We start from the raw sequence: 27,376 nt of genomic DNA, 5'->3' as shown, positions 1-27,376 counted from the left end.
TATGAGTCCAAGAGTAAAAACAGAATCTCAATAAGGCTTACTTATGATGAAGAAGAAAAACAACAGCTGCGTGCCTCGTTATTGGACTTTTAAATTGTATGAAAGCATAATAGGTATATTTTATAGTTTAAATCATGTAAACCTAAGGTTTGAACTCTTATATGGAGGCACTGTTGACCGCCGCTCCACCATAGCAGCCATAGTCACCCCTCCTTAGCATTTTTCACACCAAACCAACCCCAGAGTGGGGCGTAGTTCAATAGTTTGCTGTCTGGAGTCTCCCCCTTTAGACGGAGTCTCGATAACCACGGCTCAGGCAGTTTTGACAGTCACGCATACACAACTTACAAAAAGCTCAAAAAGAGCTTTGCCACCTTTGGGGAAATGCCCACTTGGGCCTGAACTCAACAGTAGGGGGTCAAAATTCTTGAGCAGAGAGAGACCCTTCTCAAATTTTCACCTGTGTTTTTTCTTCTAGGCCCCATTTGCAACCAATATAGATTTCTCATTAACACTAAAATAGCACCAGCTTTTCTTCTGAAACTAAAGGAATTTCATTTTCCCAAGAGGAAGAAAAAGAAATAACACTGACACACAATCCTTCAGTTCCCTCATTTTTCCTCTCTAGGTCTGTCAGGAGATGGGTAGGATGTCTTTCTGCTCAGTGCCAGGGGCTCTGACAATGATATGGTTCAGGTCAGAGAGAAGCTGTGAAAAAGAAAAATTACGTACAACCAGATAGAGGCCGAGAAGGGAAAACCATAAAATGGGAAAACAAATATGGATAAACCAGGAAAGAACAGAAATATCAAAGAGACTGTTGTGATACAGGAGCCTGGAGGGGCCTGATGAATGCAGGGCGTGGTTGATGGGACCTGTGTGTTTGGTGTTTAGTTTTACGCTGCCGTATTTCCCGTCTTTTCATCAACTGAAAAGTAACAGACATGAATTCCTTGTTGCAACAGACCATCAAAGTTTTATTAGTATTAGTCCATGAATTTCACTGAACTGTGCACATTTTCTAGGGTTGGACAGCAGAAGCCTGCGACTATTTGCGCAGTCAGCTTTTAAAGACAGGGATTTTACAACATCCCTAAAAGAGTTAATGAGTTATTTACCCTAGCTGGCCTCCATAACTATGCTGCACTTCTAATGATATATTTTAGAGTCTGTGCGGCTAGAAGTAGCAAGAAATGACTCATATAGTGGAACAATAACGGCAATCAATGGCCCTCCTGACCTTACATATGACTTCAACTCTCACATGAACTGTCTGAATCAAATGGAGGCTTTTTCCACTGTTTTATACACACATGGATGAATGAAGAAAAGAAAAAATGAATGTCACTATTGAACATTTATTAAAAGTGCCACTTTTTTTCTGTCACAGACGCACGTGGATAGGGTAGGCACTAGGACCTGCTGTGAGCCAAACAGCAGGGAGGAGAAGCTTTGGGACTGTAAACTTTTAGAGCAGTCCATTTCCCAAAGAGTGTGGGAGGGAGACAGACAGAAGTGGATGGCCCAAGACCTGGATTCACAGCTTTAAAAGTAGGAGCGGGATTTTGAGTTTGGGGCAATTCTTCCCCAGGCCTGGAGAGAGTGAGGTGGAATATAGCAGACTTTCTGTGGAAGTTTTTACTCAGTGGGGAGAAAGAAAAAGGAGCATTAAAGGGTGGTGAGTCCTACCTTGCCTTTTTTTTTTTTTGCTTTGTTTTTCTTTTTATTAAACACTGTAAATATGCGGGGCGTGTATCCACACATGGCACAGAAGCAGAATCTATTACAGAAACTCTGAGAGCATGTTGTTAAATGTAAGTTGAGCCTCTAAATTGAGATTGAGAACAGCAGCAGCCACTTTTCTATAGAGAGGGGGGATTTCAGCTGACTGCAACATACATGAGGCACTATTAAAAGTTTACCGAGATAATGTTGCTGATGATTGCATTTCTGTGTCATTTTAATGTTGTGAGCCGGGTACAGAGGTTTTTCAGGTATTTGCAGATGCAAAGATCAAACGGAGGAGGACAGGGTGTAGAAAGAAGGAGAGAATAGAGGTGAGGAGTAGAAAAAAAGGGGGTTCTTCAAACTTCAATGGGAACCCGTTTACTGTTCAGAAAACTCCTGGGACATCAGGTTACCTTTTCTTTTTCTCCCTCTCTCTCTGTCTCTTTCTCTTTTTTCTATCTGTCGTTCTCTCCACTCATGTTACACAATTCTCAAAAGACTTGCAGATTCTGATGAGCTCCAGTGTCCAATATGAAGCATGTTGAGGGTATCCTCACACCTGGGTGGGGCTTGTTGTTCATAAGGTGTGCTACTAATCATTTTTTAAACTCTTTAAACTAAATTTTTAAAATTGTGTTGTGTATGCGTGTGTGTGTGTGTGTATGCAAGCAAGCGTGGGTGCTAAACACAGACCTCACGCCTGCCACTCCTACGAGGGAATTCCTTTCGGGGTTTGACAGGAGAGGAATGTCACAGTGAGCCAAAGATTACACACACAAACAAACATGAAACAAATCAACAGTGTCACTAAAGGCTTCACCTTTGTCATATACGTGTGGCTCTCTGTGAAAAACATACATTCATTTGTTCTAATATAATGTGCCGAGGATGCTGTTTGGTTGTGGTCCATAAAATCACCAAATATCAACATTGATATATCAACATAGGTATCATATAGATAGGTGTTATGTTTTGTCACCCACCAACTTACCTGTATTATCTGCTTCAGCAGCAGTGTACTGTATTTATGCACCTTTGTGTTAGATAAGAAAATAAAAACAGCTGAGGTTACTGCAGATTGGAAGGAGTAAAGAAGTAAAGTTTCTTTAAAAACAGTAAAGTTAGAAGTAAATGGCTGATGTTACTGGAGGGGATGTGATTGCCTTCATCTCCTCTCTGTTGGCCCTCTGTTGGCAAAGTGCTGCAGCACCCTGACTATATATCCTACATGACATGCTCTTCTTTATGGTTAACGCAGGAGGAGTCAGCCAAGGCTTAGTTAAAATGAATGTTTTAACTAAAAATAAAACTTTAAAAATAAAAATAAGATGGGCCGTATTCAAACTTCAGGTCTGAAATGAGTTTTCTCAAGCAAAACAGGTTCTTTTTCTGAAAGGGAAATCACAGTAACTGTTATTACTGATTATATCTAGAGCACGCCGTGTTGACCTAGCTGCCTGTCTGCCATCTATGCAGACCGACCTGGACACTTGCTAAATTTGTAAAAGTCCAATTTATGACATATCTCTCTTTTTTGCTTTTACCTTTTTTTTCTCTAATAATTAGAAAACAAAAGGTTTTCCTGTGTGTAACTGTGTTTGCAATTGAAACAGAAATGGTTTTACCCTGTAAATCTTTCAAACCTAGCAATGCATCCAATGCCAATGCTAAAAACAACTTAAGCCATATGAACTACCGCTCGTATATGTATGGAGGGCAGATGGACAGTGCTGTTTTCCCCCGCAGACAAAGATGTCTGTGATTATTCATGACCCTCTCAGGTTTCCCTTTGAAGCTGAGTTACAGCTTTCCCTATGTTAGCACCAGTGTGTGCAGTTGTGTATGTGTGCATTAGTGTGTGTGTGTAGGAGGGAGAGCGCAATAGAGTAACTCTTTACAAATGAACAAGTATTAAACTACTTAAACAGTGAAGAGGAACATATTCATGTGAAGCAAAGAATGGCCATAAGGAATCATACTGTAGCGTGTTTTTATGTCACAGCTATTTACCCAGAAAAAAAAATAACCGTATTGACCTTTTTAAAGTTACAGACCAGCGTAATACATTTATCCCTTCTTGTTCTACATGCTGTATTTTTATCATTTTGTCAGTTTAAGACTCAAACACCACTGACAGCTTGTTGCTCTGCTTGCTATGTGGACAAGTGACATAATCTGAATCTGCAGTCACTCGGATTTTGACAAGAACAGGATCCACCCCTGAAACACATAAAGGAGGAGATGATGTGGGCTGTCTAGACTGAATGGTTGTATAGGACACCTGGGCAAGGGAGAGGCTGTGACAGCACACCTGTACTGTCAGTTTGTCTTTGATTCTTTAACCCGAGGCCAGCGACAAACGGCTCTTAAAGTGACTCTAGATTTGCAAACACCATAAAATAAACATAATTTTAGTTGAGTTTTCAATGAACAATGAAAAATTGTCTTTATTAGATCTCTTTTGATGGACATGGCATCTTTATTTAAAATATCAGTTGCACTTTGATTATTAATGTGACTAAACTGTGTCCCAAGCATTAGGATTATTCATGCAGTAATCTGCAGGCTAATATAGGATGGGAGTCATGTGACGTAATTTAGGTGATGTTTTAAAACCCACAGCTTCATGCTACTTCAGTAAAAATACCATATCACCAGATTACACTCAAGTACTACTTGCAGAACTAGAAAAAATGGGGCGGTGCCAGTTGGCAACAGAATATTTAAAGGTTTCTTCACACTGGATGATAATGTCTTATCAGACCACAAAAGCTGGAGGCAGAATAATCACAATCCTTAATAATCCTCAGTGGTTAATTGCCCAATTAGTGACAGGTAGAGATTTTCAAACGCCTGCATTTACACCTGCCCACAAGCGTTATCTGCACACCTGATCAGCCTCTGAATTGCTTTGCAAGACTTTTCCATGCTTCATGATTCTTCATGCATCCTTTAGATAACACTTTTCGTAGCATTACACAACAGGTAGTAAAATTAGTAATATTGTGCGTATTCTAAATCCTTATGTGCTATAATGTGGTCAAAATATATCATTGGTGATGTGAAGATGAGATTTCTCGATATAAAGGGTTATTTGATTATTTTACCATAATTTTACAATTTAGTAAATTAGCAGTTTTAAGGTGTAGGTTTTGTTAAAACTGTTTAAGTCAAACTTTGACTTTAAAAAATGAATCTAATAACTAAAATTTATTAGGTGAAGGAATCTTGTTTCTTTCTCTATGAGTAATGGTTATGCTCGATAAAGCAGAAGGAAGCATCCCTCTTTCTCGATAATTCATGGGTCAGAATGTAAACCCAGGGCGCTGGTTATCTTTTGGGTCAATACACAAAGTCGGGTGAGAACATCTGGCATAAAGTAAACTAGTTGAAGGGTCTGTCTGAAATCAGTGGGAAAGGTAAAAGGTCAGAGTTGGAGGTTATACCTCTGTGCTTGTGTAGGAAAAGCGGGATCTGGAGGCCACTGCAGGTCAGAATCCCGAAGGAGCTCTGAGCAGAACAGACAAAAAATATATGTATAAAATATCGGAAATGTAACATCAGCTTTCTGCTGTAATTCTTGTTGACATCTTTTTACAAACATCTTCTCACAATGTTTGGAAGGAAACGTGTTCAACAGAAATCTCAGCTAACATTGTTTGACATTTGTAACTTACTGGATTTGAACAGGGCTCTTGTCAAACATGTGCAGGATTCTTTATATGGACCTGGTTTTCTGCCCCTTTGCGCTGCACACAAACACGCTTCTGTGATCGGACTCTTCCACAGATGAAAACTGAATCCAGTTGCAATTCTGTGTTGAAGATCTGATTTTGACAGGTGCTGCATCAAAGGGTTATGTCTGTGTGCTCTGATCTTATTTCTATACATGTGAATGTGTGCATAGTATTATATATGCCTACAAAAAATACATCTAAATGTACTGACATGCCTGCTCATTCCACATAAATGCCTCTGTGACTTTTAGCTATGGCTTACTCTGCTTTCATGCATGTGCACGCAGCACAAACACAGTAGCTGAAAAATGGCCTTTCTTACAGCTATAATAACAGTGTTGTGGTCTTAATCTGTTGACTTTGTGCTTGTCTGATGTAGTGAATTGTTTCACTGCAACTCCTCGTTAGATGTGTGTGTACATTTGGATTAACGTGATGACACTGTCTCACTCTCACTTTCCTTTGCCTTTAACCCAATTGGTAGTTTAGCTATAGCTTGTCTGGACATGAAACTTGCTCTTGTTGCCATCAACAGAACAAAATACTTGGTCTCCTCAAATATTTTGATTCAGTACAAAAGCCTCGTGAAAATAGCCTGAAATGTCCTTTTTTTGTAACAATGTTCTTTTTTTTAATCTACACAAACATCTCTTCTTATAAATTTTAAAGCAATACAATTTTCTCACCTGGCTATCAGAAGCTATCACAATACAGAGTGTAATAGTAACGGACACCAAGCCCAGCAGTGGGAGAATGGGGTTTGTCAATGAGTATTCACAAAGCGCATGTGTGTACATGTGCATGTATACATGTTTGTGTTGGATACCCTTCAAACACATAGACACGCCTTAGCCCCAAGGATACAAGCGAAGCCTCTCATTATGCACTCATTTTGATTCTGCCGATTTCAGAATGCACAGAATGCATGAGGATGAGCCACTGGCTAGTCGTAACAGATTAGCCTCCTGCACAGCCAGCAGGAGTTAACAAGGTGTTGTTCTACATATAGTTGTTTCAGCCAGACAGGATCCTGCAAAATACCAATACATCAAGGACTTTACAAGCAATTTTCTCTCCTCCAAACTATCCGTTTTATCTGTCATCGAGTTTTGTTGCAGTTAAAACTCACGGATTAATGGTGAGTCCTCAGGACCTTTGGGGAGTATGACGCTGCAGGCAGCAATTTCTCTCTGCTAGATTCTCTTTTAAGCCTTGTATTAAGCTCCATAGTAAATATTCATTTATCTAAACTCCTGTTCCAAGTCACTTACATGCAAAAAAAACATACACGTACACACACATAGAGCTGTGCTGGAAAGTAGCCACTTACTCTTTCACCAGAGCTCTGCTCACACAGTGAACATGGCATGCTGCTAACAGACAGAGGATGGGCCTGGGAGGTCCCATGCAGACAGGTGTTAGACATCAGCCAGAGGGGAAAAGTGTGGGAGGGTCGGGAAAGGAGGGAGATATGAAAAGGGAGATAGGGAGAGTGAGAGACATAGAAGCAGAGAGAGAGAGTGATGACAGCACGATGTGGAGACCACACAGAATAGAAACTGGTTCGGTCAAATCTTTAGTAAGAGGTGTCAGAGTACAATCAGACAAACACCGGGAGGGACAAAAACAAGATTCTTTGTACAATCTTGAGCAGATTCAGTGCACTTCTGACAAGCCTGTCTATATGAGTGCAACAACATGGACTGCAGTAATCAGTTTTGTTTGGCTAACTAGAGACGAAGCTGGGTATCCTGGTTTTCATAAAGCTGGTAAAGTTCAGCCTCAAATTTGACTTTTTTTTGATGCATTAACAATATACAGCACTTATGCCTCCTTCAGACATCCACTACTGTCTTTCAGTCTGACTTAATGTGAAAGTATCTGTTTCATGTATGATTGTGCATCATAGTCACTTTTAAAAGTTAATGCTGCAGCCTTACTAGATAAGAATAAGAAACATTAGAAATATCCACAGATCCCTGAGTGCCTGCCATTACGACAGACAGGAATGTGCTTTTTAACAATTTTAGCATTTTAGCACAAACACTAGAGCACAGATGGATGGTAGTTCTCATGCCTTGCAGACAGGCTTCCAAAAATCACCTAGTTTCCCTAATTGCCCCACAGTGTTACATATATCACAGACTGAGATGTTAATAAGATTATTAAAGATTGAATCAGGAACTAACAGCACTGCGTTTTTCATTTCAGGCAGTGAGTGAACCTTTATAAGCTGCTGGTCACTGGCTGTCTGTTCCACTGGACCAGGCGTATAGCAGTTATCGGTTAAGAATAAAACCATAGCTCCCAAATTTAAAAAAAACAAACCCCAACCTAATGCATGTTTACCAAACCCAGAGTGAGCGCTGCTTTCAAAAAAGTGGGGCCAGTTTTTTCCTTATTATTATATTATTGCTGTCTTTTCAGGTGAGTTGGGTTGTGAACTTTCTGCCATTGTTACCACAAAGTTTTTTTTTGTTACCACAGAGTCACCAGTCAACAACCCTCTGGCAACTTCTTGAGAATATTTCTTGACTGTTTGGCGTGTGGTTGCTAGGGATGGGTATCGTTTAGGTTTTATCCGATACCGGTGCCAAACCGGTACTTTTGAAACGGTGCCGGTGCTTAAAGAATGGAGAACACAAAATTGGTCCAAAAACCTCTCATGTTCAGCTGTTTTTTGTAAAAAGATAACAATGTTAGCCTTTTCTGCAGCTATGGAGCATATATGGTATCACTCTTGGCTGGAAGCAGTGCTTAAACAATGGAAAAAACACAAACTTTGTCCAAAAACCTCTCATGTTTAACTGTTTTCCACTTTTTCTTTGGTCATTTTAGCCTTTTTGGCCAGGGTGAAGGGAGTATCTGCCATCAAACAAGAAGACAGCCACATGTAGCTATGATGATGTTTGCTAGTTCACCTTACATGCATTAATGTAATAACGTGGTTAGCCTACTCAACGTAAATTACACACGAACAACATTAAGCTACTCACGCAGAGAAGAACGGCTGCTGCTGCATCATCATCCTCATCATTTCTGCTACACTGGCAGGGCTAGGGGCCAGGACTCTCCTCTTCGGGTTTGTGGGGGATGTTGCTAACTCCGGGTCCGATAACAGGCACCACACCCACAGTAGATGTGCACGGTGTGAGGTCTCGCAGCAAGCTATCAAATACGGCGCATTTCTCGGCTTTTAAAAAAACCGCTGTGCGTCACCAGGTGTTTCATCAGATTTGAGGTGTTACCTCCTTTGACAGCATCACAGTATCAGCTTCAAGCACTTGTTGCTGCTGAGTTTGCATCTTTTGCTGTGAAGTACAGCCAGACTTTTGACCGCTTCGCTTTGGGCATTTTTAATCTGTAGCTCTGCTCTAAAAGAACATACATACCTGGACCCGCCTACTATCCTCGGAAACGTAAAATGATTGGCTAGAATCTAAAGTGTATGACAGCTCAGGGAAATAAAGCACCGAAATAAAGCACCGAAATGTGCGCTGCTTTTCGGTCTGGTTACTACCGTTTATGACAGAACTGATACCGGTACCCATCCCTAGTGGTTGCTGGGGGTTGCTGGGTGAAATTAGTCTCAAAGAGAGTGATTTTGACTGCTTTGCTAACAGTTTCACATGGAGGTTTTTGTTCCATATACCACTTTGGGAACAATTTCACCTGCAGACTACAAGCAACCTCCCACAAACGCTCTCCAATGAGTCAGAAAATATAAATTTAGGTGTGTGTATATGGGGCTTAGCAGTTGATTTCACAGTGACAGGAACCATTCACAAATGATCAGGGAATTTCCCTAGCAACTGGTGGTTGCCAAGCACTTGCCAACCAGTCTCTAGGCCTGTGTGACTGGGACCTAAATTGTTTCAATATTGCCTTTTTATTAAAATCTATAAAATATAACACAACCATTAGGGTAATTAATATAGGTTATTAGCCTTATCTTTAACAGTCCTTACAAGCTGGTAGAACTAAAGATGGTTAAAAAGTAAAAAGAACATTTATTTTCTCTAATCAAATTAGACAGATTCATGTGTTCATATGTTCTCTAATTACATTAGGCTAAATCAATCACCTCTGAACCCCACAGAGGCAGGACTGTGAGTGCAGAATATTCCATTGGTTGTGAATATAGCTTTGCATTCAGCATTGCTCTGGGTATAGATTGCTGCCAATGCCATTTGTGTTATTTTCAGTTTGATAGTTACAATCTCTAGTGGATAATATTATTACAATGTAGTTCATCCTCCTGCTTCTACTGTGGCTAAACAACTTACTCAACAAATCAACATTAGGATAAACTGTTTGAAGTAAAGATGGCGCCCACTGCAGCTAGACACCCTTCAAGCATGTGAATCTTTTTTGCATATTTGCTTCTTTAGCGTCATGGAGCAATATTGGTTAACACTTCGCCCTAGACCCCAAAAACAAAAGCAATTAATCAGTTAAATCTAAAAAGTATTATGAGAAAGAAGTGGAAGGTAAAACTATTCAGCCAGCCTTTCAGAGTGTTTCCTCTGTATTTGTTGACTATGTTTTAAAATTAATTTGAATTAATTTGAAGCATCATGAAGGGATGTAACCAGAACTACTTTTCCATGTATTAAAGTTTCTGTCAAACGTGAGAACTAGTTATGTTTCCTGTGTCGTATATGATACCATTACCAAATTCAATTAAGAATATTTAGAGAAAATCTTGCGTGCATATCTTAATGTTTGACATAGCATATACTCAGTCTTGCGTGACCACACCCGTGCTCATGGCGACAGACAGACCGCAACATAAACGGTGCGTAATGGAAAGTTTTAGTCTCTTAGCAAGAACATCTGTCTATTTACGCCCATGTTTCACTTTACGTTGCGCTGAAATTTACCTGGATGACTCACTGGGGGGTTGCTCAGCTGCTGATAATCAGGCCCCATCTTATCTTAATGACCTTGTAGTACCATATCACCCTATTAGAGCACTTCGCTCTCGCTCTGCAGGCCTACTTGTTGTTCCTAGAGTATTTAAAAGTAGAATGGGAGGCAGAGCCTTCAGTTTTCAGGCCCCTCTTCTGTGGAACCAGCTTCCAGTTTGGATTCGGGAGACAGACACTATCTCTACTTTCAAGATTAGGCTTCAAACTTTCCTTTTTGCTAAAGCATATAGTTAGGGCTGGACCAGGTGACCCCGGATCCTCCCTTAGTTATGCTGCAATAGACATAGGCTGCCGGGGATTCCCATGATGCATTGAGTTTTTCCTTTCCAGTCACCTTTCTCTACTCACTATATATTAACAGACCTCTCTGCATTGAATCATATCTGTTATTAACCTCTGTCTCTCTTCCACAGCATGTCTTTATCCTGTCTTCCTTCTCTCACCCCAACCGGTCGCAGCAGATGGCCCCGCCCCTCCCTGAGCCTGGTTCTGCCGGAGGTTTCTTCCTGTTAAAAGGGAGTTTTTCCTTCCCACTGTCGCCAAAGTGCTTGCTCATAGGGGGTCATATGATTGTTGGGTTTTTCTCTGTATCTATGAAGCGCCTTGAGGCGACTTTTGTTGTGATTTGGCGCTATATAAATAAAATTGAATTGAATTGAATTGATTTGTTTACAATACCATGAGATTGCAAAATTACACACATTTGTCTCCTCAGATACTGCTGTTAAAAATACTCTGCTAAAGGTTTGAGCACTAAGATTCAACTTCTTTACTCAAGTAGAAGTGTTAAAGTACAGGCTCTGGAGTGTAATCAAGCTTTGGAGGACATTGCTACCAGCTCACTGAATCTAATGCTATAATAGTATCATACAAAAATAATATTAATATAAGGGAATACACAATTTATTTAAACTTAAATACCAATTCTGATGAATATACTCACCCTGAACATAATGTTATGAAGCACACAAGTAAAGGCAATCAAAGGAAATCTAATAAATGACTCTACTTGCTGTTGCATTTATTGTAGATGGATGATTTTACTTCTTCAAGTAAGTATAGCCAGGGGTTAAAGTGGGATTTGGCAGGTGACATTGGTAGAAGTGCAGAGCATGGGAAAATTAAAAACTTAGAAATACATTTTGTGTACATTTTGTGATCAGCTGACCTGTGCTGGTGTTTTATGTTGTGATCGGCCAAATGAATTATTAAGATATAAGCAGATCTTATAAGAGCTATCGTCGCTGATTCTCCAGCTTTGACAGCATAGATCTAGTATAAAGGCAGAATTCAGTGAGTTAATCTAATCAAAAACATCACCTTAAATTTAATTTGACTTGTGCAACCTTGATGTAACATAACACTGTCCATGAACATCACAGCTGCTCCGCACATTCGATTCAGTTCAGTTCAATTTTATTCATGCAGTGCCAAATTACAACAACAGTTGTCTCAAGGCACTTTATATTGTAAGTGCCACAATAATATATTACTGTAAACTTCACCGCAATCCTGAAAACTAACCAGTTTAGCCTGCTCTCTCCCTATGCAGCCTTTGAATAATAACAAGTCAGTATACTTCAGTTTCTTTGAAGTATACTGACTAAGTTTTTTTTTCCCCTTCTTGATTTCTTACTCTTTTTCATATTTGTCACATTTAAATGTTTCAATTCATCAAAAGTAAAGATAAATGATGATTGTCCACACCTACATGGCCCTATGTGAAAGAGTAATTGCCCCATAAAGCTAATAACTAGTTGTGCCACCCTTGGCAGCAAGAACAGCATTTAAGCATATGTGATAACTGGCAATAAGTCTTTTACATCACGCTGGAGGAATTTTGGCCCACTTCTTTGCACAGTTGTTTTAATTCCATCACATTAGAGGGTTTTCAACTATACAGACGTGAATTTACTGGTGTGTTTCGAATCATTATCCTGCAGCATAAGCAAAGTGCACTTAAACTTTAGAGCATGAACTGATGGATATTCTCCTTCAAGATTTACTGGAAGAGTTCATAGTTCCATTATTAATGGCAAGTCATTCAGGTCTACACCACCATGTCTGACGGTGGGTATGATGTTCTTTTTATGAAATCCTGTGTTAGTTTCACACCAGACCGAAATAGTGCGAAAAGTTCACATTTTGAGTTTGCAAGTCCACAGAAAAGACGGACCTCCAAATATTTACCCAAATTTTTGTGCCTTTTTCTTTGTTCTTCTTATCCATAAATCATTAACACTAACTGTGAGTGCTGTTAACACATATGTAAAAGAGACATACATCTTCCCAACGGTGCATGTGTTTGTATTGATATTACAAATATTCATTTTGGAAGATGGATCAAGTCAGAGAATTTTTTAATCCTAAACCACTCTTTGCCATTTTGATTAGATAATACACATTCCCCAACTGGATGAGTAACAGCATGAGTGAAACTCTGCATAAATGGTGTTTAAGTTTTACTCTAACAATATGATCTAACTCAAGCCTGAAACTGCTGGTTTTCTGTTAAAGCTATTGAGAGAAGAGACAAAGTGATGAAACTCCACGTTTTCCTTTCTTTTGAATGCTTTGTAACTCCCCATTGCCTTTATTTCCTCCCTCTGACCCTGTCCTTGAACTCCTCTTTGTCTCAGTGTCTGTTCCACTATAAACTTGTCCTTCCTTACTTTGCTTCTCACATGCTCCTTTATGTGTGTAATTCTCTAGATATCTTATTGCCCATATGCATCCCGCCCTCCAATATTGCTGCCTCTCCCTATCCCTTGATGTATCTGATTCCTTCCTCTCCATCCTTCTGTCTTCATCGCTGTCCGTGGCCAGACAGGCATTCTTGCCTCTGGCCCTCCTCATGTCTCTGTGCTGCTGTGGGATTTTTAGATGCTCACCAGGAAGGGGGAGTTATTACCAGAGCCAAGCCAAAAGATTAAACACTTGTCACGAGAAGATTGTTGAATGTCAAGGTCATAAAAACTAGGGTTCTGGAAAACATGTTAATCATTGTGTTCATCCTGACTTCAAGGCTTGGAGGATCAGCCTCCCACATCCACTGGTCCAGTGCAGGGAGAGGGTGGGTTGATTGGGGATGGGCCCATTATGTGGAGAGAAAGAAAGGGGGTGAAAAATGGAGAGAATGGCTTTCACTAACAAAACTGTGATGCTCTGACTGAGGTTTTGAGTGACTTCCAAAAAACTGTCATGTCTTGAACTCGGCTGGAATCGAACAACCAAAATTTTTAGTAAGATTATAGAATGAAGAAGTTTGGTCAGAAACAAAGTTATAAAACTTGCTTAATACATCTCACCGACAGCTGAGAGAGTGAGTGAGCCAAGATTTTAAATCTTATTGAACAAATTCAAAGCTGTCTGGTACTTGTTATTGTGGGTTCAAGAATTGTTCTCCTCAGCGGCTGTGGTCTGAGAACACTTCGGCTTCATATTTTGCTTTCAGAAGAAGGTCCAGCAGAGTTTGGCGATTGTACATTAAGAGACAGTTGACTCTAGCAATAAAACAACAACACAAACAAACACAACAGGGGAAGAGACAGACAGCAAGCCACACACACTGGCGCCACTGTGACTTAAGTGTTCGCTTAGATGATCACATATTACTAATTGCTAAATGAACTTAAGTGACAGAGTCGAGGCCACTCTCCCTCCCATTGATCACTGGTCGGTGCCCATATACGCCATCATCCATTTGATTAAACCACTTCCACTCCTTTTAGTTCGTCCCAGTAATCTCTTCATGTTTCTCAGGGGTTTTTGGCACTGTGTGCTGGTACCCGTGATCGGCCATCAGCTCAAAGACCTCCTGGCAAACTTCTCGTTTCGGGCTGCTCCATCTAGCTCCCTCTGAATACTACCATCAGCCACTAAACACAAAAACATCTGCATCTCATGACGTCTGGTGATGTCATATTTTCATATCAACTCAGCTTACTAGGAGCAGGTACTGAAAAAGTTTCACCTAATGGAAACCGAGTGGAGTCAAGCCAGCCTAGAAGGTATAAGTGGAGGAGGGCTGCTGGTGTTCATGCTTTGTATCAGAGGCGAATCACTCATGTTGTTCATTAATAAACAGTTTTGTTGCATGCTGACATTAATCTGATATTTTCATTGACAGTGGAATAAATTTTAGCCCTGTTTGTACAAACAAACTTCGATTTGCTGCTTTTGCTTCCAAATTACTGCTGGAATGAAAGTATTGTTTATATTTTAGGTTCCTTTCACGAACGCCACAATGATTCAGTCTTTCTATTATGATGAATCAGTGTTCGACTTACTGTAAGACATCATGTGACAACAGTGGAACGGTTGACGTCGCACTGCAGCCACGTCTTTGCTTTGTCTCAGGTTTACCCGTAAATAAAACATGACTGTGGAACAAATGTTGTCAAGAGATGAAATTGAATGTGTTGCTGCACGAAGTTTCGGCAACAAAGACTTTCAGGTCCAACAGTATAGGAAGAGGCCTGGGATTCTTGGAACTGTTGTTCAGTATTTTGGTCGCCCTTAAATGCCCCGGGGCTTTGTTGCATTGTGGAAAGCTGTGACTTAAAGTCAACATAAGTATGTTATTGCGCCTATATTCTGCCGGATACACTGTCAGCTTTTATTTGTATGTATTTGTATTTGTATCCTGTTGACACAACACTTTGACATCTACTTCTCTTGAGTAGTTTAATAAAAGTGTAAAAGTGAAGCCATATGCGGACACAAAGCCCAGTTATTCCAGTTCCAAGAAAAATTCATTCCACAGGAAATGCTAATAGAAATCCTGTTGTCCTTGTGTTTGGTGAATATAAAAAAGTCAATCACTTTAAGGCTTCTGAAGCAGAACCAATATATATATTATTTTATTCCATAACAAAACAGTTATGTACGCTCTGACTTCAGCGAAAGTTGGAAAGAAGAAAGACCCTCTCCAGTTAGAGTCTATGGATTTTATCAGAAAATGGTTGCGTAATTTTCCCCAAAGACGAGAAGATAATGGTCTGACCCTGAGCTTTGCACCTGCAAAGATGCACTATAGTGCTCAGATCTGCTTGCTGTTAGGCACAGAAACAGCCATGTACTCAGGAAGTTACCTCTGGCTTTTAACTGTGAGAGTAAAGATGAACATTAGGTCAAATTCCAGGAGCAAAAAAAATAAAAAATGGAGAGACAGATAAATGAGAGACAGACGGAGAGAAACAGAAACCCAGAAAGCACGAAGCAGCAGGATGAAGATGCTGGCTCTTTGCCAGTTTGTTCCCTTTAGTTCCAACACCATGGCTCCCCTCTTCCCTGATATTCTCAAGATGCCCTCGGCAGACATACAGAAGCTTTTATTTTACAACAGCTGATGGCAAAAACAGCTGTGCAAAATAGAGTATATTCATAAAGAATCATTTAGGTGCTGTCCTTTGGATGGTTGCTTATCAATTACCATTCCCTACTGCCGTTGTCATTTACAGTCCTCTAACACTGCAGGCAAATGTAACTGAAATGTTTGCAGAAAGCCCAAAGCTGTGGTTTATTTAAGATGTTTTTTGAACTACTGAGCCAAATGTTCAGCTGATTGCCAGCATGCCTCTCTGTGGCTGCCAGTACCATTTAAATGAACGCTCGGGCTTTTGATAGCTACTCATTTGCAGAGAAATACATTTTAAAGTTGTATGTGCTGTTACCTGTGCATAGTTAAATCCTTACATATTTTATTGTTGGACATAGTAAACCGATCGAGTGAATTCAAGTTCATGTCGAGACCTCATACTTTGTTTTTCCATCCTGTAGCATTTGCCAGCTCCACATTTTGCACACCAAATGTTATTTTGTTCTCCATATCTCGCATCGTTTGTCATCCCTGCGACGAGTAAAGTACTTTAGCAGGTTATGTGTGCCTGCAAGTTTGACATTACCTGTCTCGTTCCTCCCGTGTCCTGTGGCTAAAGCAGCAAAGTTTGGTGTTTGAAGTATGTCTGATTTACAGCAGGTGCTATTGTTGTCCATGTAAATGTCTTTTTAACATAAAGACCAGGGGGCGGTGAGGAACAAGGGTGCAGAACAGTACGCCACACAGGCTTAAAAAATGGCAGCATCATAGTAAATGGAAAACTGAACTATCATTAAACTGCTCTAATATAGTTTGGTTTTTGTTTCTGTTGGTGGTGGCGGTTAAAATATATATTTTAAGTTAAACAATTAAATTCACTTGAGAAAAATGCCCCTAAAAATGGATTGAAATTTAGAAACCTTGATGGCTCTAAGGTTAAATGGCTTTATGCAGACAATTTGAATTACAAATTGGCAAAACTAATGCTTAGTTAAGACAACTTGAAAGGTAAAGGTCACATCTGGTATCAAGAATCACCAGATACAACCTGACAAACCAGGAGAGTGACAGAAAAAAGTCTGACAAACTGGGAACAAGTAATAAACAATTAATAAATAAGATAATATGGTTACACTGGTAAGATAAGTGTGAGACAGCAGTTTTTAGAGAAAGCTTTTAGCATGATGATAATCTTAAATTGGCAGCAACTGAAATCAGGAAAAGCACAAATGCCACAGAGAAAACAGAAAGAAGAAGTCAGCTTGTCAGCTGATCGAGGGTGAAATAACTCATAACAGTGCTTTGGCTGAAATATGGAAGAAATCCACACTTTTAATGCGTAAGAGAGTCCAAACATTCTTTTAATTTTGGTGACTGCTGCACGTTTGCTGTGCCAAAAAATAGGAGTTTTAACGTGTTTCCAAGAAAAGACTCAGCCTTCCAAGAACCTTTGGGGAGTGTAATTTAATTGTTATTTTAACGCTGCATGACATCATTTTACGTGACAACAACTCGTGGCAGGTTGTTGTATCGGTTTCACGTGGCAGCTAATCGAAACTGTGACGCGTGATTTTCCTTCTGTAGCTGAAACATCGTGAATGGAAGCAGTGTAAGGATTATTTCAAAGCGTTATGTTATCGGCGAGTGTGTCGCTGTGAGGAGAAAAGTTCAAACTCTCTTACAACAGTGAGTCGTGACAAAAAGACTTTCATTTCAAACTTTCTCCAAAAAGCAAAACTCGTTTAGACTGAACACGAACTAGTCCAATTTTTTAAACACTGATAACATTTTTAGAGGAAATAAATATATCTTCAGCGTTTGGATGTGTGTTAAAGGAGAGAGCACGTTGACCTGGCGGTCATCCTGCCTGATAATTATTTCCAGTGGTTGACAGCAGGAGGAACTGTGCTCCACTGGGTTGATGAAAGACACAGAAAAGCTGTTTACCTTTCTCTGTTTTGCTCTCGGCCTCTTTTCTCTCCTCCTCCCTCTATCTCTGCCGCTGTCAGTCTCTCTTTCTCACCCCCTCATAATATATGGCCGCTGTCATCGCTCTGAGAGAGCGGCGTGTGTTTGTTTGACACGCTGCTCCTGCATATCTTTTAACAAGGACATGTCACTAATAACTAATGTATCACACAGACAGGAAGACACCCTCGCTAACTGTAAACTAACCCCGGAGTGATGGCAGGCGATGCTCTCGTGCCTTCTTGTTTCACACGAGTGTGTAATGCTGTAAACTGTAGTCTGACCATTAGATCATCTTGTGGACTAGCAGAAAAAAGAAGTGTTACAAAGTCAGTACCAGTAACTGCGTGGCTGGTTTCCACTGTCTTTGGCTACATATGTGGTCTCTAAAGTCAATTTTCCCTTCCTGTTGCCCAATGATTAGTTTTCTAGGTCACAACCCGGCAGCTGTGTGACTAATGTCATCTTTTCCACTTGCTTTCATCAACTTTGGCAGTCTGGTTTGACCAGGTAGTGCCATGTGGTGCGTGGAACCCCAGCTTGTGAAAGTGATGGATGACTCAAGAGAAAATGGTCTTGATTTACAAAGCAATCAGCTTATTGTGAAAAAAGGGAAGCTCCTTATATTGATGGATGAATCATAAAAGAATATTGAACTACGGTTTTGTTTATCCACCAGTGTATTAATACAGCATGTGTAGTGTCTGGAAATATGAACCATACAGTGTCTGTCCTTTCTCTGGTTTGTGGTTTAACGGTTTTGGAATGCCTCTGTCATTACTTGGCCACAGGACTGTCTCCTTCTAGCTTTGCTGCTCTTCAAGGTACAACATTTTACTTTTTATCACTGCTGCAATGATCTTCCTTCTCTAGTGTTTGATATAGGGTGTTAGCACCTAAATCCTAAATCTAGGATTCTTTTTTCCAGGCTCAATGTGGGCGATGTTTTTAAACTCCAGTGTAAAACGCAGTAGTGCTTACACAGAATCGTAAAACAAACAGTTTAGGAAGGAGATGTAAATCCTGCTCAACGTTCAGGAGAAACACCAGCTTGTGTGTTTGTTTTTCTGTGTATTTGTGCGAGAAGGTCAGAAGGATAGTCAGTGCCGAAGTAATTCTGTAAGTCAGAGGTGTTCTGCTCTGACCTGTGTGCTCATGCTCTGCAGTGTTTACGCTCCACCAGCATTAAACATAAGCCACATATTTTTAACATGAGGATCCTTCACCATAGGCCTTGCAAATAGTGAGCGCCACATCAGCCTGGATCAATCAGCTCACTGCCTGTTTGGTCCGGCTCCACGTGTGCAGGGTGTGGGTGTTTAAGTGTGTGTATGGTTGTGTTTATTGAAGCTAAAATACAATACAAAACCAGTAGGCATGTTTTATAAAACTATGCTGTTTCCATCATTCGTGATTACTTGATTGTTTTACTGATCAGCTGCCAAACTCACTTTTTGGCAGTGTTTGAATAAGTATTAACAGAAGACGTCGTAACAATAGCACAGCGTAAAAGTATTGGATGCTTGTTAAACCCTGCATTAAAAGATTTACACAAGTAAAGGGCGTGGATCTACTTTCAAAAGCTAACAATCACAAAAACAAGAGTATATGAAAAGCTTTGTCTAACCGCAGGAAAGCTGTAGCGTTAATATCTGAGTAAAGAGCAAAACTGCACTGAATACAGTACTCGAGTACTGCATCATTACCTTTTACAAAGCCAGCAGCAGAAAACATGTTTAAAGAACATTAAAAGTCAAGGACTTTAACATTCTTAGCTTGTGGGAAAATACCTGAAGAGTGATTTAAACTCTTTTAGCTGAGCTGATATTTCTAATGGGAACAGAGCCAGTGACATTTTGATATTTTTCAGCTGTTTGAAAGGCGGACGCTGGTCTGTTCAGACGCAACACTGACCTCTGCTGGTTATAAGTGCTACACTGCAAGGATTACAGCAAAACTGGTTTTTGCAAGAAAACTGTAAAATATCACAGGGAAAAAATCAGGTTTCTTTTTTGTTGTTGTTGTTTCGCGAGGATTATCATATATCACTAATTGCTTTTTCTAATTTCCTTGTTTCTATAATCTCCTTTCAAAAGGCTCCGCCTCCCACACCAAAGCAGTAAAACATGTTAAGTTAAATATTTATAACACTAATAAACTTGTGTTCCAGCACTAAGCAAGCAAAGTGAAACACCGACACAAGTTAAAAAAAATAACAGTAATGCTGTCACACCAGCTTCCACTGACCTCTGTGACCTGCTGGGTGTTTGTCTGGAAGGAAGTGGGTGTTTTCACACACAACGCGACGCTGTGCAAACGAGCCATAAAAACAGCATTATGTGCATGTACACATACAGATGCATGGCACTATTTTCAGTGCATAGGTTCACTATGTAACGAGTAACACTGGATGAGGTGTTAAATGCCTCACATTCCAGTGTACGGAAAACGCAAGCTCTTAAAGTTAAACATGGTGAGTGTACATGGCATGAGATAAGGTTAGGTAATGATAAATTGTGTATGTCGGTAAAAAAAGGGTGGCAGGTTTGCGGGGCTGTCTAAATAAACGAAACCGCTCTGTTAAGCATGTTTACATTCCTGATTGCTCTGAATGGCTTTTATGCCCATCTTGTCCCTTTGCAGGGCACTTAGACACATACTCCTTTTGAGTCGGAGGTTTGCCTTTAAGATTACTTTTCCTTTGATTTGGTTTGATCTGAAAAACGATAGCTCCAGATGTATTTATGAAAATGTCAACGCGTATTATATCTGACTAAAATAACATTTGCACAAGTATTTAGTGTGTATTTGTGTGTCTTTTGCAGAGCTGTAGTTCACGGGGTCCAGATGGCAGGCATGAGGGGCCCGACCTGCATTGGAGTCTGGCTCTAGAGTCCACAGGGGCTCACACTTCAACTGGACACATTCCACAGGTACACTTAAACACTCACCAAGAGTAACACGTAAAAAGCAAGACATACTTGAGCAGGACCAAAGAAGTTCTCAGTGAATCAGAGCAAAAGAGTCAAACTAAGAACAGAACTAATGCCCCCTTAATGACAATGTCAATGATTCTGAATCTTAGATGTCACAAATGCACAGTAAAAGTAAAAGTGTTACATTTTGCAAGTGGGTTGCTCACTTAGAAACCATTTATCAATCCTTTCATACATTTTTAAGTGCATTTCAATTAGAAAATGTGTGAAACTTTTCACTTTAGACATTCGTGTGACATTATCTCAATTGCGTGTTTGTGTTTGGTTTAGGACGTGTGCCCATGAGGTCGTCATCACTGGTCCTGCTCCTCCTGATCGGCGTCCAGGCTGTACTGAACATGGGAGGTGGATTGGCCCGGAGTGCCGGGGCACCCAACCACAAAGTAGGACAGCAGACGGCAGCCAATCACAGAGCAAGACAACAGCACACAGTAGCCAGGGACCATCTTACTGAAGAACACACTTCGAAGCAGCATCATAGGACCAGCCACCACAGGACCAAGAGGCCTCATCGGGCAGCTTTAAATGCAAAGGATAGGAGCCCTCTTGTTGGGCGCTCTACGTTGGATTCCCTCCCTGACCCCTCCATCCCAGTGGTGGATCCCAAGCTCTTCTCCAAGAGACGTTACCGTTTCTCACCTCGTGTCGTCTTCAGTGAGGTTCCACCATCACATGATGCCCTAGAAGGTGAGGGCTATGAAATTGATGGAGTTAGAGGGGTGAGGGTAAGGCGCCGAGCAGGATCACGCACCATGCACCGAGGAGAGTACTCGGTATGTGACAGCATGAATACCTGGGTGAGCAACCTGACAAAAGCCACAGACATGTACGGAAACGAAGTGGAAGTGCTGCCCAATGTTACAATCAACAATGTGGTGAAGAAACAGTACTTCTATGAGACCACCTGTCGATCCCCTACTCAAAGGGGTTCTGGAAACGCAAATGGAGGGAAGCCGGGGGGTTGGGGTGGAAAACAAGGTTCCAAATCAGGCAACTCGGGCTGTCTCGGCATCGACAGTCGCCACTGGAACTCCTACTGCACCAACTCACATATTTTTGTAAGTGCCCTCACCACCTTCAATGAACAGACAGCCTGGCGTTACATCCGCATCAATGCCGCCTGTGTGTGCGTCCTCAGCCGGAAGTCTTGGGGAGGAAGGCGGGGGCACTGACTGAGGCGGACGCCCGACCACCAGACTATGAACCGAGCACAAACATTTCTCATTAACAGCCACTGCAGCTTTATTGCCAATACTGTAATCCTTTCCCACACATCCAGACAAACACCCCCACTGACCAAAGCATCCAAACAACACACGTACTTAATGCAAACACACACATCCACACACTCGAACATCTGTCCAGCGCCTCGGCCCCCCGACCCTACCTCAGTCAAAGAAGTCCTGGTTGTTTTAAATTATGAGGACTGCATGTCATATTTATGGTTTATACAGTCAAATATAAAATTATATACAGTATGTGTATATATACAAAATGAATTCAAGCTTTTAATGTTGATGTCATTGTTGTTTTTGTGTTGTTCATGCTGTTATTTATTAAACACCTCAGTACTTGCCCGGTTTGTTGTGTCTGTTTGAGATCATGCTGACCGTCACACATCTGCAGGTCTGATCAACTCTGGTTGTTTTAACGTCTTTTAGCTCTTTGCTTTACAACTTTAGTTTCATTGTCATCTTCTGTAAACCATTACAAAATCCAACCAGCCGTCATAAACAGGTTCGATAAACTTTAGCGTTTAGCTCATGATAAATCCAAAAGCAGTAACCTTCGGGGAAACAAACAAGACACTAAACTTTATTTGATGTACTTGTGTTTTCTTTCTTTATAATCTTTGCTTATATTAAATATTGTAAGCATATTCACATATACCAGTTAAAGTGGGGAAGAGAAATCTCAACATGTGCAGTAACACGAGGTTTCTAACAGTCATTGTCTTCTTTAAATGATTCCCACGTGCAAAAGCTAAAAGCCACAAGCCCAGACACTGAGTCACCTTAAATATTTTCCAAATATTGTTACCACATAATTATTATTATTATTCTATTTTCTTTTGTGTTCTTTTTTTTTTTATTTCCCAAATTTCTGGTGACTCATGTCTCTGCATTAAGATATTCCAGGAGAGAGAACAGCACCCAAAAGCAGAGGAGGCAGCAGAAAGACTTGTATGTGAACATCGATGCCTGAAGGAATGTGATTCATTCCATGCAGGCACGAGAGACGTGCTTTGCATTTTATACACACAGAGTTATTAGCTGTGATGTTCCCAGTGTTCCCAGCAGTAGTGGTGACTTCTCGCCAGCTTGGCATACCGGTGTAAACACTACGGGAAGTCTCTGTGCATTTGTACTTGGAAGGAATGAATATTGCATAGAGACAGGTTCACAACTAAAGAAAAATAGCAAACTGTATCTTAGCAAGGTACTAGGGCCACAATGAGTCACTACAACAGCTTTAATGTTTCTGATCTTAGAAAGTTTGGACACTGGTGGGAAAAACATGCACATTTTTTCATGAGATAAGCTAAATGCAAGCATTTTTTTCACATGTAAATGCAACATCTAATACATTATTTTTCAATACCTTGTTTGGCCTTAATCAGATTATTAGGACTTGTGCTGCAAGTCAACTACTGCTTCTATAGCATGATCAATTTCAAACATTTTGATACTCAGCAAGTGTGGCTGTGGAAATGTGAAGCTTACAAAGCCATGAAAGACTCCGTAATCATATCAAGTCAAACATGAACACCTCCAAGGCAAAATATCAATCATCTGAAATGTCAGGAAATGGCAATCAAGGGGAACTGAGGGGAAAAAGAACTAATGTGAAACATGTCTGCTAGGCTGGAAGGTTGCACAAAAACCTCATTGTGACTATAAAGAAAGTAGCTTAAGGAAGTAGCCTTGACTTGTTTACAGCAAAGGTGTAACCCTCCAACCTCATCAAAAATTCAACTCGAAATCTATTGATAAAACAATTCAGCTTTGGAGGAATGTTTGGTCAAAGAGATGAGATGCATTTGATGGTTAAACATAGACTAGAAATGTGCTTTTGATTATGTGACATAGGTGCTGATACAACAGATCAATATTTCAAGCAGCCAAGAATCCACCACAACCTAAAGCACCTTAGGTTGTCCTCACCGTTCTCTCCCACACAACAATGACTGTCCGGCTGCATTTTCAGTTTTCTATGGGGCACAATTAGTCTTGACTGAAGCTGTTGACTAAGGGATACGAAGTATTGATTATATTTGAGCTAAAGGCCCCTTGTGATGCATGAACTCCACTCACCATTTTGCATATTCCTGTGTTGTTTCTTTTTTATTTAGGAAAATATATTTATCACATTCCCTCTCTACAAGACATGTAATCATAACAATAATTCATGGGCAACAGTGAGACTTTGTCATTTGACTTGATGTTGTGTTTTGATAAGATCTGTGACATGCTAATTAAATACACTAACCACAACACACCACCTATCACTGAAATATGAGGTCTTACTGAGGGACTTGGCCCATGCACTCGCGCATTCATGGCTAAAGCCTCTGTTTAGGTGAGAATCTGCTACCCTCTTGTGGTCACATAGAGAACTGTACTTAACACTCAGATGAATAGCAGAGAACTTCTCTCACATAACTCTATTTCTTCCAAACAGCAGTTGAATTCTGCACCTCTTTTCACATCCTTGCCAGATACCTGGCTGCACTCTCACCTGCACTAACCCTGCGGGTTCACAGGTGCTTTTGAGCTCTGATCGTGTTGCCAGGAAACCTCATCACAGCAAGGCTGTCTGATCAAAGGGGGGTTTTTATGTTAAAATTGTGACCTCAAAATACCTTTCACTTTGGAAAGAGCTGCTAACAGGCGGTCTGCTAACCCTGACATATTTTCCTTTGAGTTTGCTGCAGTTGCTGTGAAGTTATACAAGACACTTGAAGCTTAAATCAGTGTCTCAAAGGAGAAGCAAAAAATCGCTTTTCTTTGATGAATCTTCTTTATGTGCACTTTTCTGAAATAGATTGAGGTCATAGAGGTGAGCGCGACTCAAAACAGTGACTCCATTACATTTCCATCACTGCACACATGCTATCAAAGAGTCTTTGAAGCCCATTGTAGCATGCATTTGGCAGGGTGCAAACTGAGTGAAGCCACAGAAAATTCATTCTTGGTGTGACCAGCAGATGGCGCTACGCTGCCAGGGATAGACAGTCCGTTTAAACGTGCCTACAAGTTTGGTGCTATGAGAGCGTTGAACATCTCTTCATTAATATGAAATAAATTACAATTTTGCGTGAGGCTGCATTGATTTTACAGCTGGCAGGTCTCACGGAAAGGGCGAAAACCTTCATCCAGACCAGGATGAAACAATGGGCAAACATCTGCTCTTGATGATCCCACACATTCAAGAAACAAGAAACAAAAGTATGATCTGCTTACAATAGAACGCCAATAACAGTGATGACAACATGCTTCCAAAAAGACTCGACTTATGCACATCGCCTTCCAAGTAAAGTCAATCAGTCACCTTGAAATACCAGAGCCATAATAGATCAACTCAATGATTGACCCATTAAGTATCTTGTTGAGCTATAAATGATCCAGCTGGTCATTTGTTATCTATTTTAGTGGAGGCTAAGACCTGCACATACTTTTCATGTTCACATGTTTGGAACTGCATAGCAACTGAGCCACTAACAGCCAACAACAGCGAACAAGCTGGGACTGAGTGGTCTTATCAGCCTTTCCACTTTTGGAGCTGCTCTGAAAAGTGTCCAGTGTAAGCTTTGTTCTGGTTTCTTCATCTTCCACAGTCCCTCTAATGGGTCTCAGAACACAAATAGGGGTTTTTAACTGATTCAGTTTTGAGACAGATGCACATGCGAATGACTGGAAACAGTTGCATGTTTTCTCTAAAATCTCTACCATGTCAGTTCGATCTGATTCTGCCTTGCCTTCAGCTTGGCAGACCACTTTGTTTCCAATATGAGGACATTTTTTGACCAGTGTCTGACTGCCACTGATAAAAAAAGACATAAATAATTTTCTTTGGCTGTTCTCCCTGCTTCCAATAGCTGTATGGAAAATATGTTGAATATGGTGCTCTGCAGTTATTACATGTCATCGATGACAAACACCCGACAGACGAGCTGCTCTTTCCATTTCATTACCTGCACATATAAGTCTGTTAATTATACAGTAATGGTTCTTTTGACCCAGTGATCCAGCTGCAATATAAAAATAAGAACACTAACAACCTGAACTGGTTACCTAACTTAGTAATTTCCATTATTATATATTATTTTGCTATAAATTATATCGTACGTAATACATTGTTTGAAAAGTGTCTTCACTTAATTATTTAAACAGATTTTAGTGACATCAATATGTTGACATATTTTATGTGAGTAGGAAGAAAATGAACTTGCATGAACTCATCCCACCAGGATTAGATTAAGCACCAGAGGCAGCTAAGGATAGAAACTGTCTGTTAGCCCCCAGGCCATTCACTGAAATTTAGAAGTAGTAACTTAGCAACGAATAAATAATAAACGTGTCAATATATTATCAGACAATTATTTTTATTTTATGTTTTTTACCCATCTCTTTCTACACCAGGCCTAAACTGGTACATACTCTTTCTGGGTTTACAAGAAGTGTTTGCCTCAGTGATTGCTGATAGGAAATGGACCAACACTATCGTGGCTGTTGCTGAAATCTTGAGTAAATCTTGTTTTCTGTTGTGATTACAACAATAAACTGATGAAACATGCTTTTAAACGTAATGGCTGCGGAGACATACTTCCTTTGTTTACTTGCTTTTCCCCATACTTCATGTGTGCATAACAAAGCTTTTGATCAGCCTAAGATGTTAAGAATAGGAATTAATGCAAACAACACAAAATTCATGTCATCACAAACATGTTTTAAGAACTGTTGAATTTATGAGTTTCAGCAAGTTTTTTTTCATCTTTTTCAAAATTATTTTTTGAAAGCACAGCGAGCTGAAAGAGTGGCCCGGTCAGAGTGGTCAAAGTGTTTCTGTGGAATGTGCTTACACACCACTCTTTATCATTAGTTATTATTCACCTCTGGCTCTCTTCCACAGTGCATTCTTTCTCTTGTCTTCCTCCCATCACTCCCAACGGTCTTGGCAGATGGCTGACCCTCCCCGAACATGATTCTGGTGGTTCTTCCTGTTAGAAAGGAGTTTTTCCTTCCCACTGTCACCAAGTGTTCCATCAAAGGGGATCATTTGAATGTTGGGGTTTTGTCTCTGTCATTGTAGTGTCTTTACCTTACAATATAAAGTGCCTTGAGGCAACTCCCGATTTGATTTAAGACTGAATCGAAAGTTTGCGCTGAACATACATTTTGAGTAATGTAGTTAATACCCATTTCTAATCACCAACCAGTTAATTTTTTTTATCTTTATCTGGGACTTTATTTTATATTTCACTTTCCACATTGAAGGTAGGCTGCCGTTATGCAGAATGAGATACATTTCAAACAAAAAACAGCAAATAAATATACAAAGCCAAAAATAAACTTAAAAACATTACAATTTTATTAAAAAATAGTAGCCTAATTCCGTTTGTGGGAAACTGATGTCTCCGTTTACAGGCAAATAATTAAAAAAAAACATGTCCCCATTGAGCAGTCTCAACCCCCC

The 27,376-nt window shown here is 40.3% G+C and overlaps 1 protein-coding gene across 1 annotated transcript; it reads left to right on the top strand.

Annotated features, from left to right (window-relative positions):
* The first annotated feature begins 355 nt into the window (after nucleotides 1–355).
* ngfa (nerve growth factor a (beta polypeptide)) lies at nucleotides 356–22,256 on the top strand. Its single transcript, XM_040048121.1, has 3 exons — nucleotides 356–1,678; nucleotides 20,510–20,617; nucleotides 20,951–22,256. The coding sequence occupies exon 3, from the start codon at nucleotides 20,962–20,964 to the stop codon at nucleotides 21,850–21,852; it is 891 nt and encodes a 296-aa protein (XP_039904055.1). The 5' UTR covers nucleotides 356–1,678; nucleotides 20,510–20,617; nucleotides 20,951–20,961; the 3' UTR covers nucleotides 21,853–22,256.
* The last annotated feature ends 5,120 nt before the right edge of the window (nucleotides 22,257–27,376 follow it).

The sequence above is a fragment of the Simochromis diagramma genome, unplaced genomic scaffold (assembly GCF_900408965.1).
Source record: "Simochromis diagramma unplaced genomic scaffold, fSimDia1.1 OVJJ01000387.1, whole genome shotgun sequence".
NCBI classification, from domain to species: domain Eukaryota; kingdom Metazoa; phylum Chordata; class Actinopteri; order Cichliformes; family Cichlidae; genus Simochromis; species Simochromis diagramma.
This window is presented reverse-complemented; position numbering and strand designations above follow the sequence as displayed.

What these genes read in the sequence shown, in the direction of transcription:
- ngfa (XM_040048121.1), top strand. Translation starts at nt 20,962, where the DNA reads ATGAGGTCGTCATCACTGGTCCTGCTCCTCCTGATCGGCGTCCAGGCT.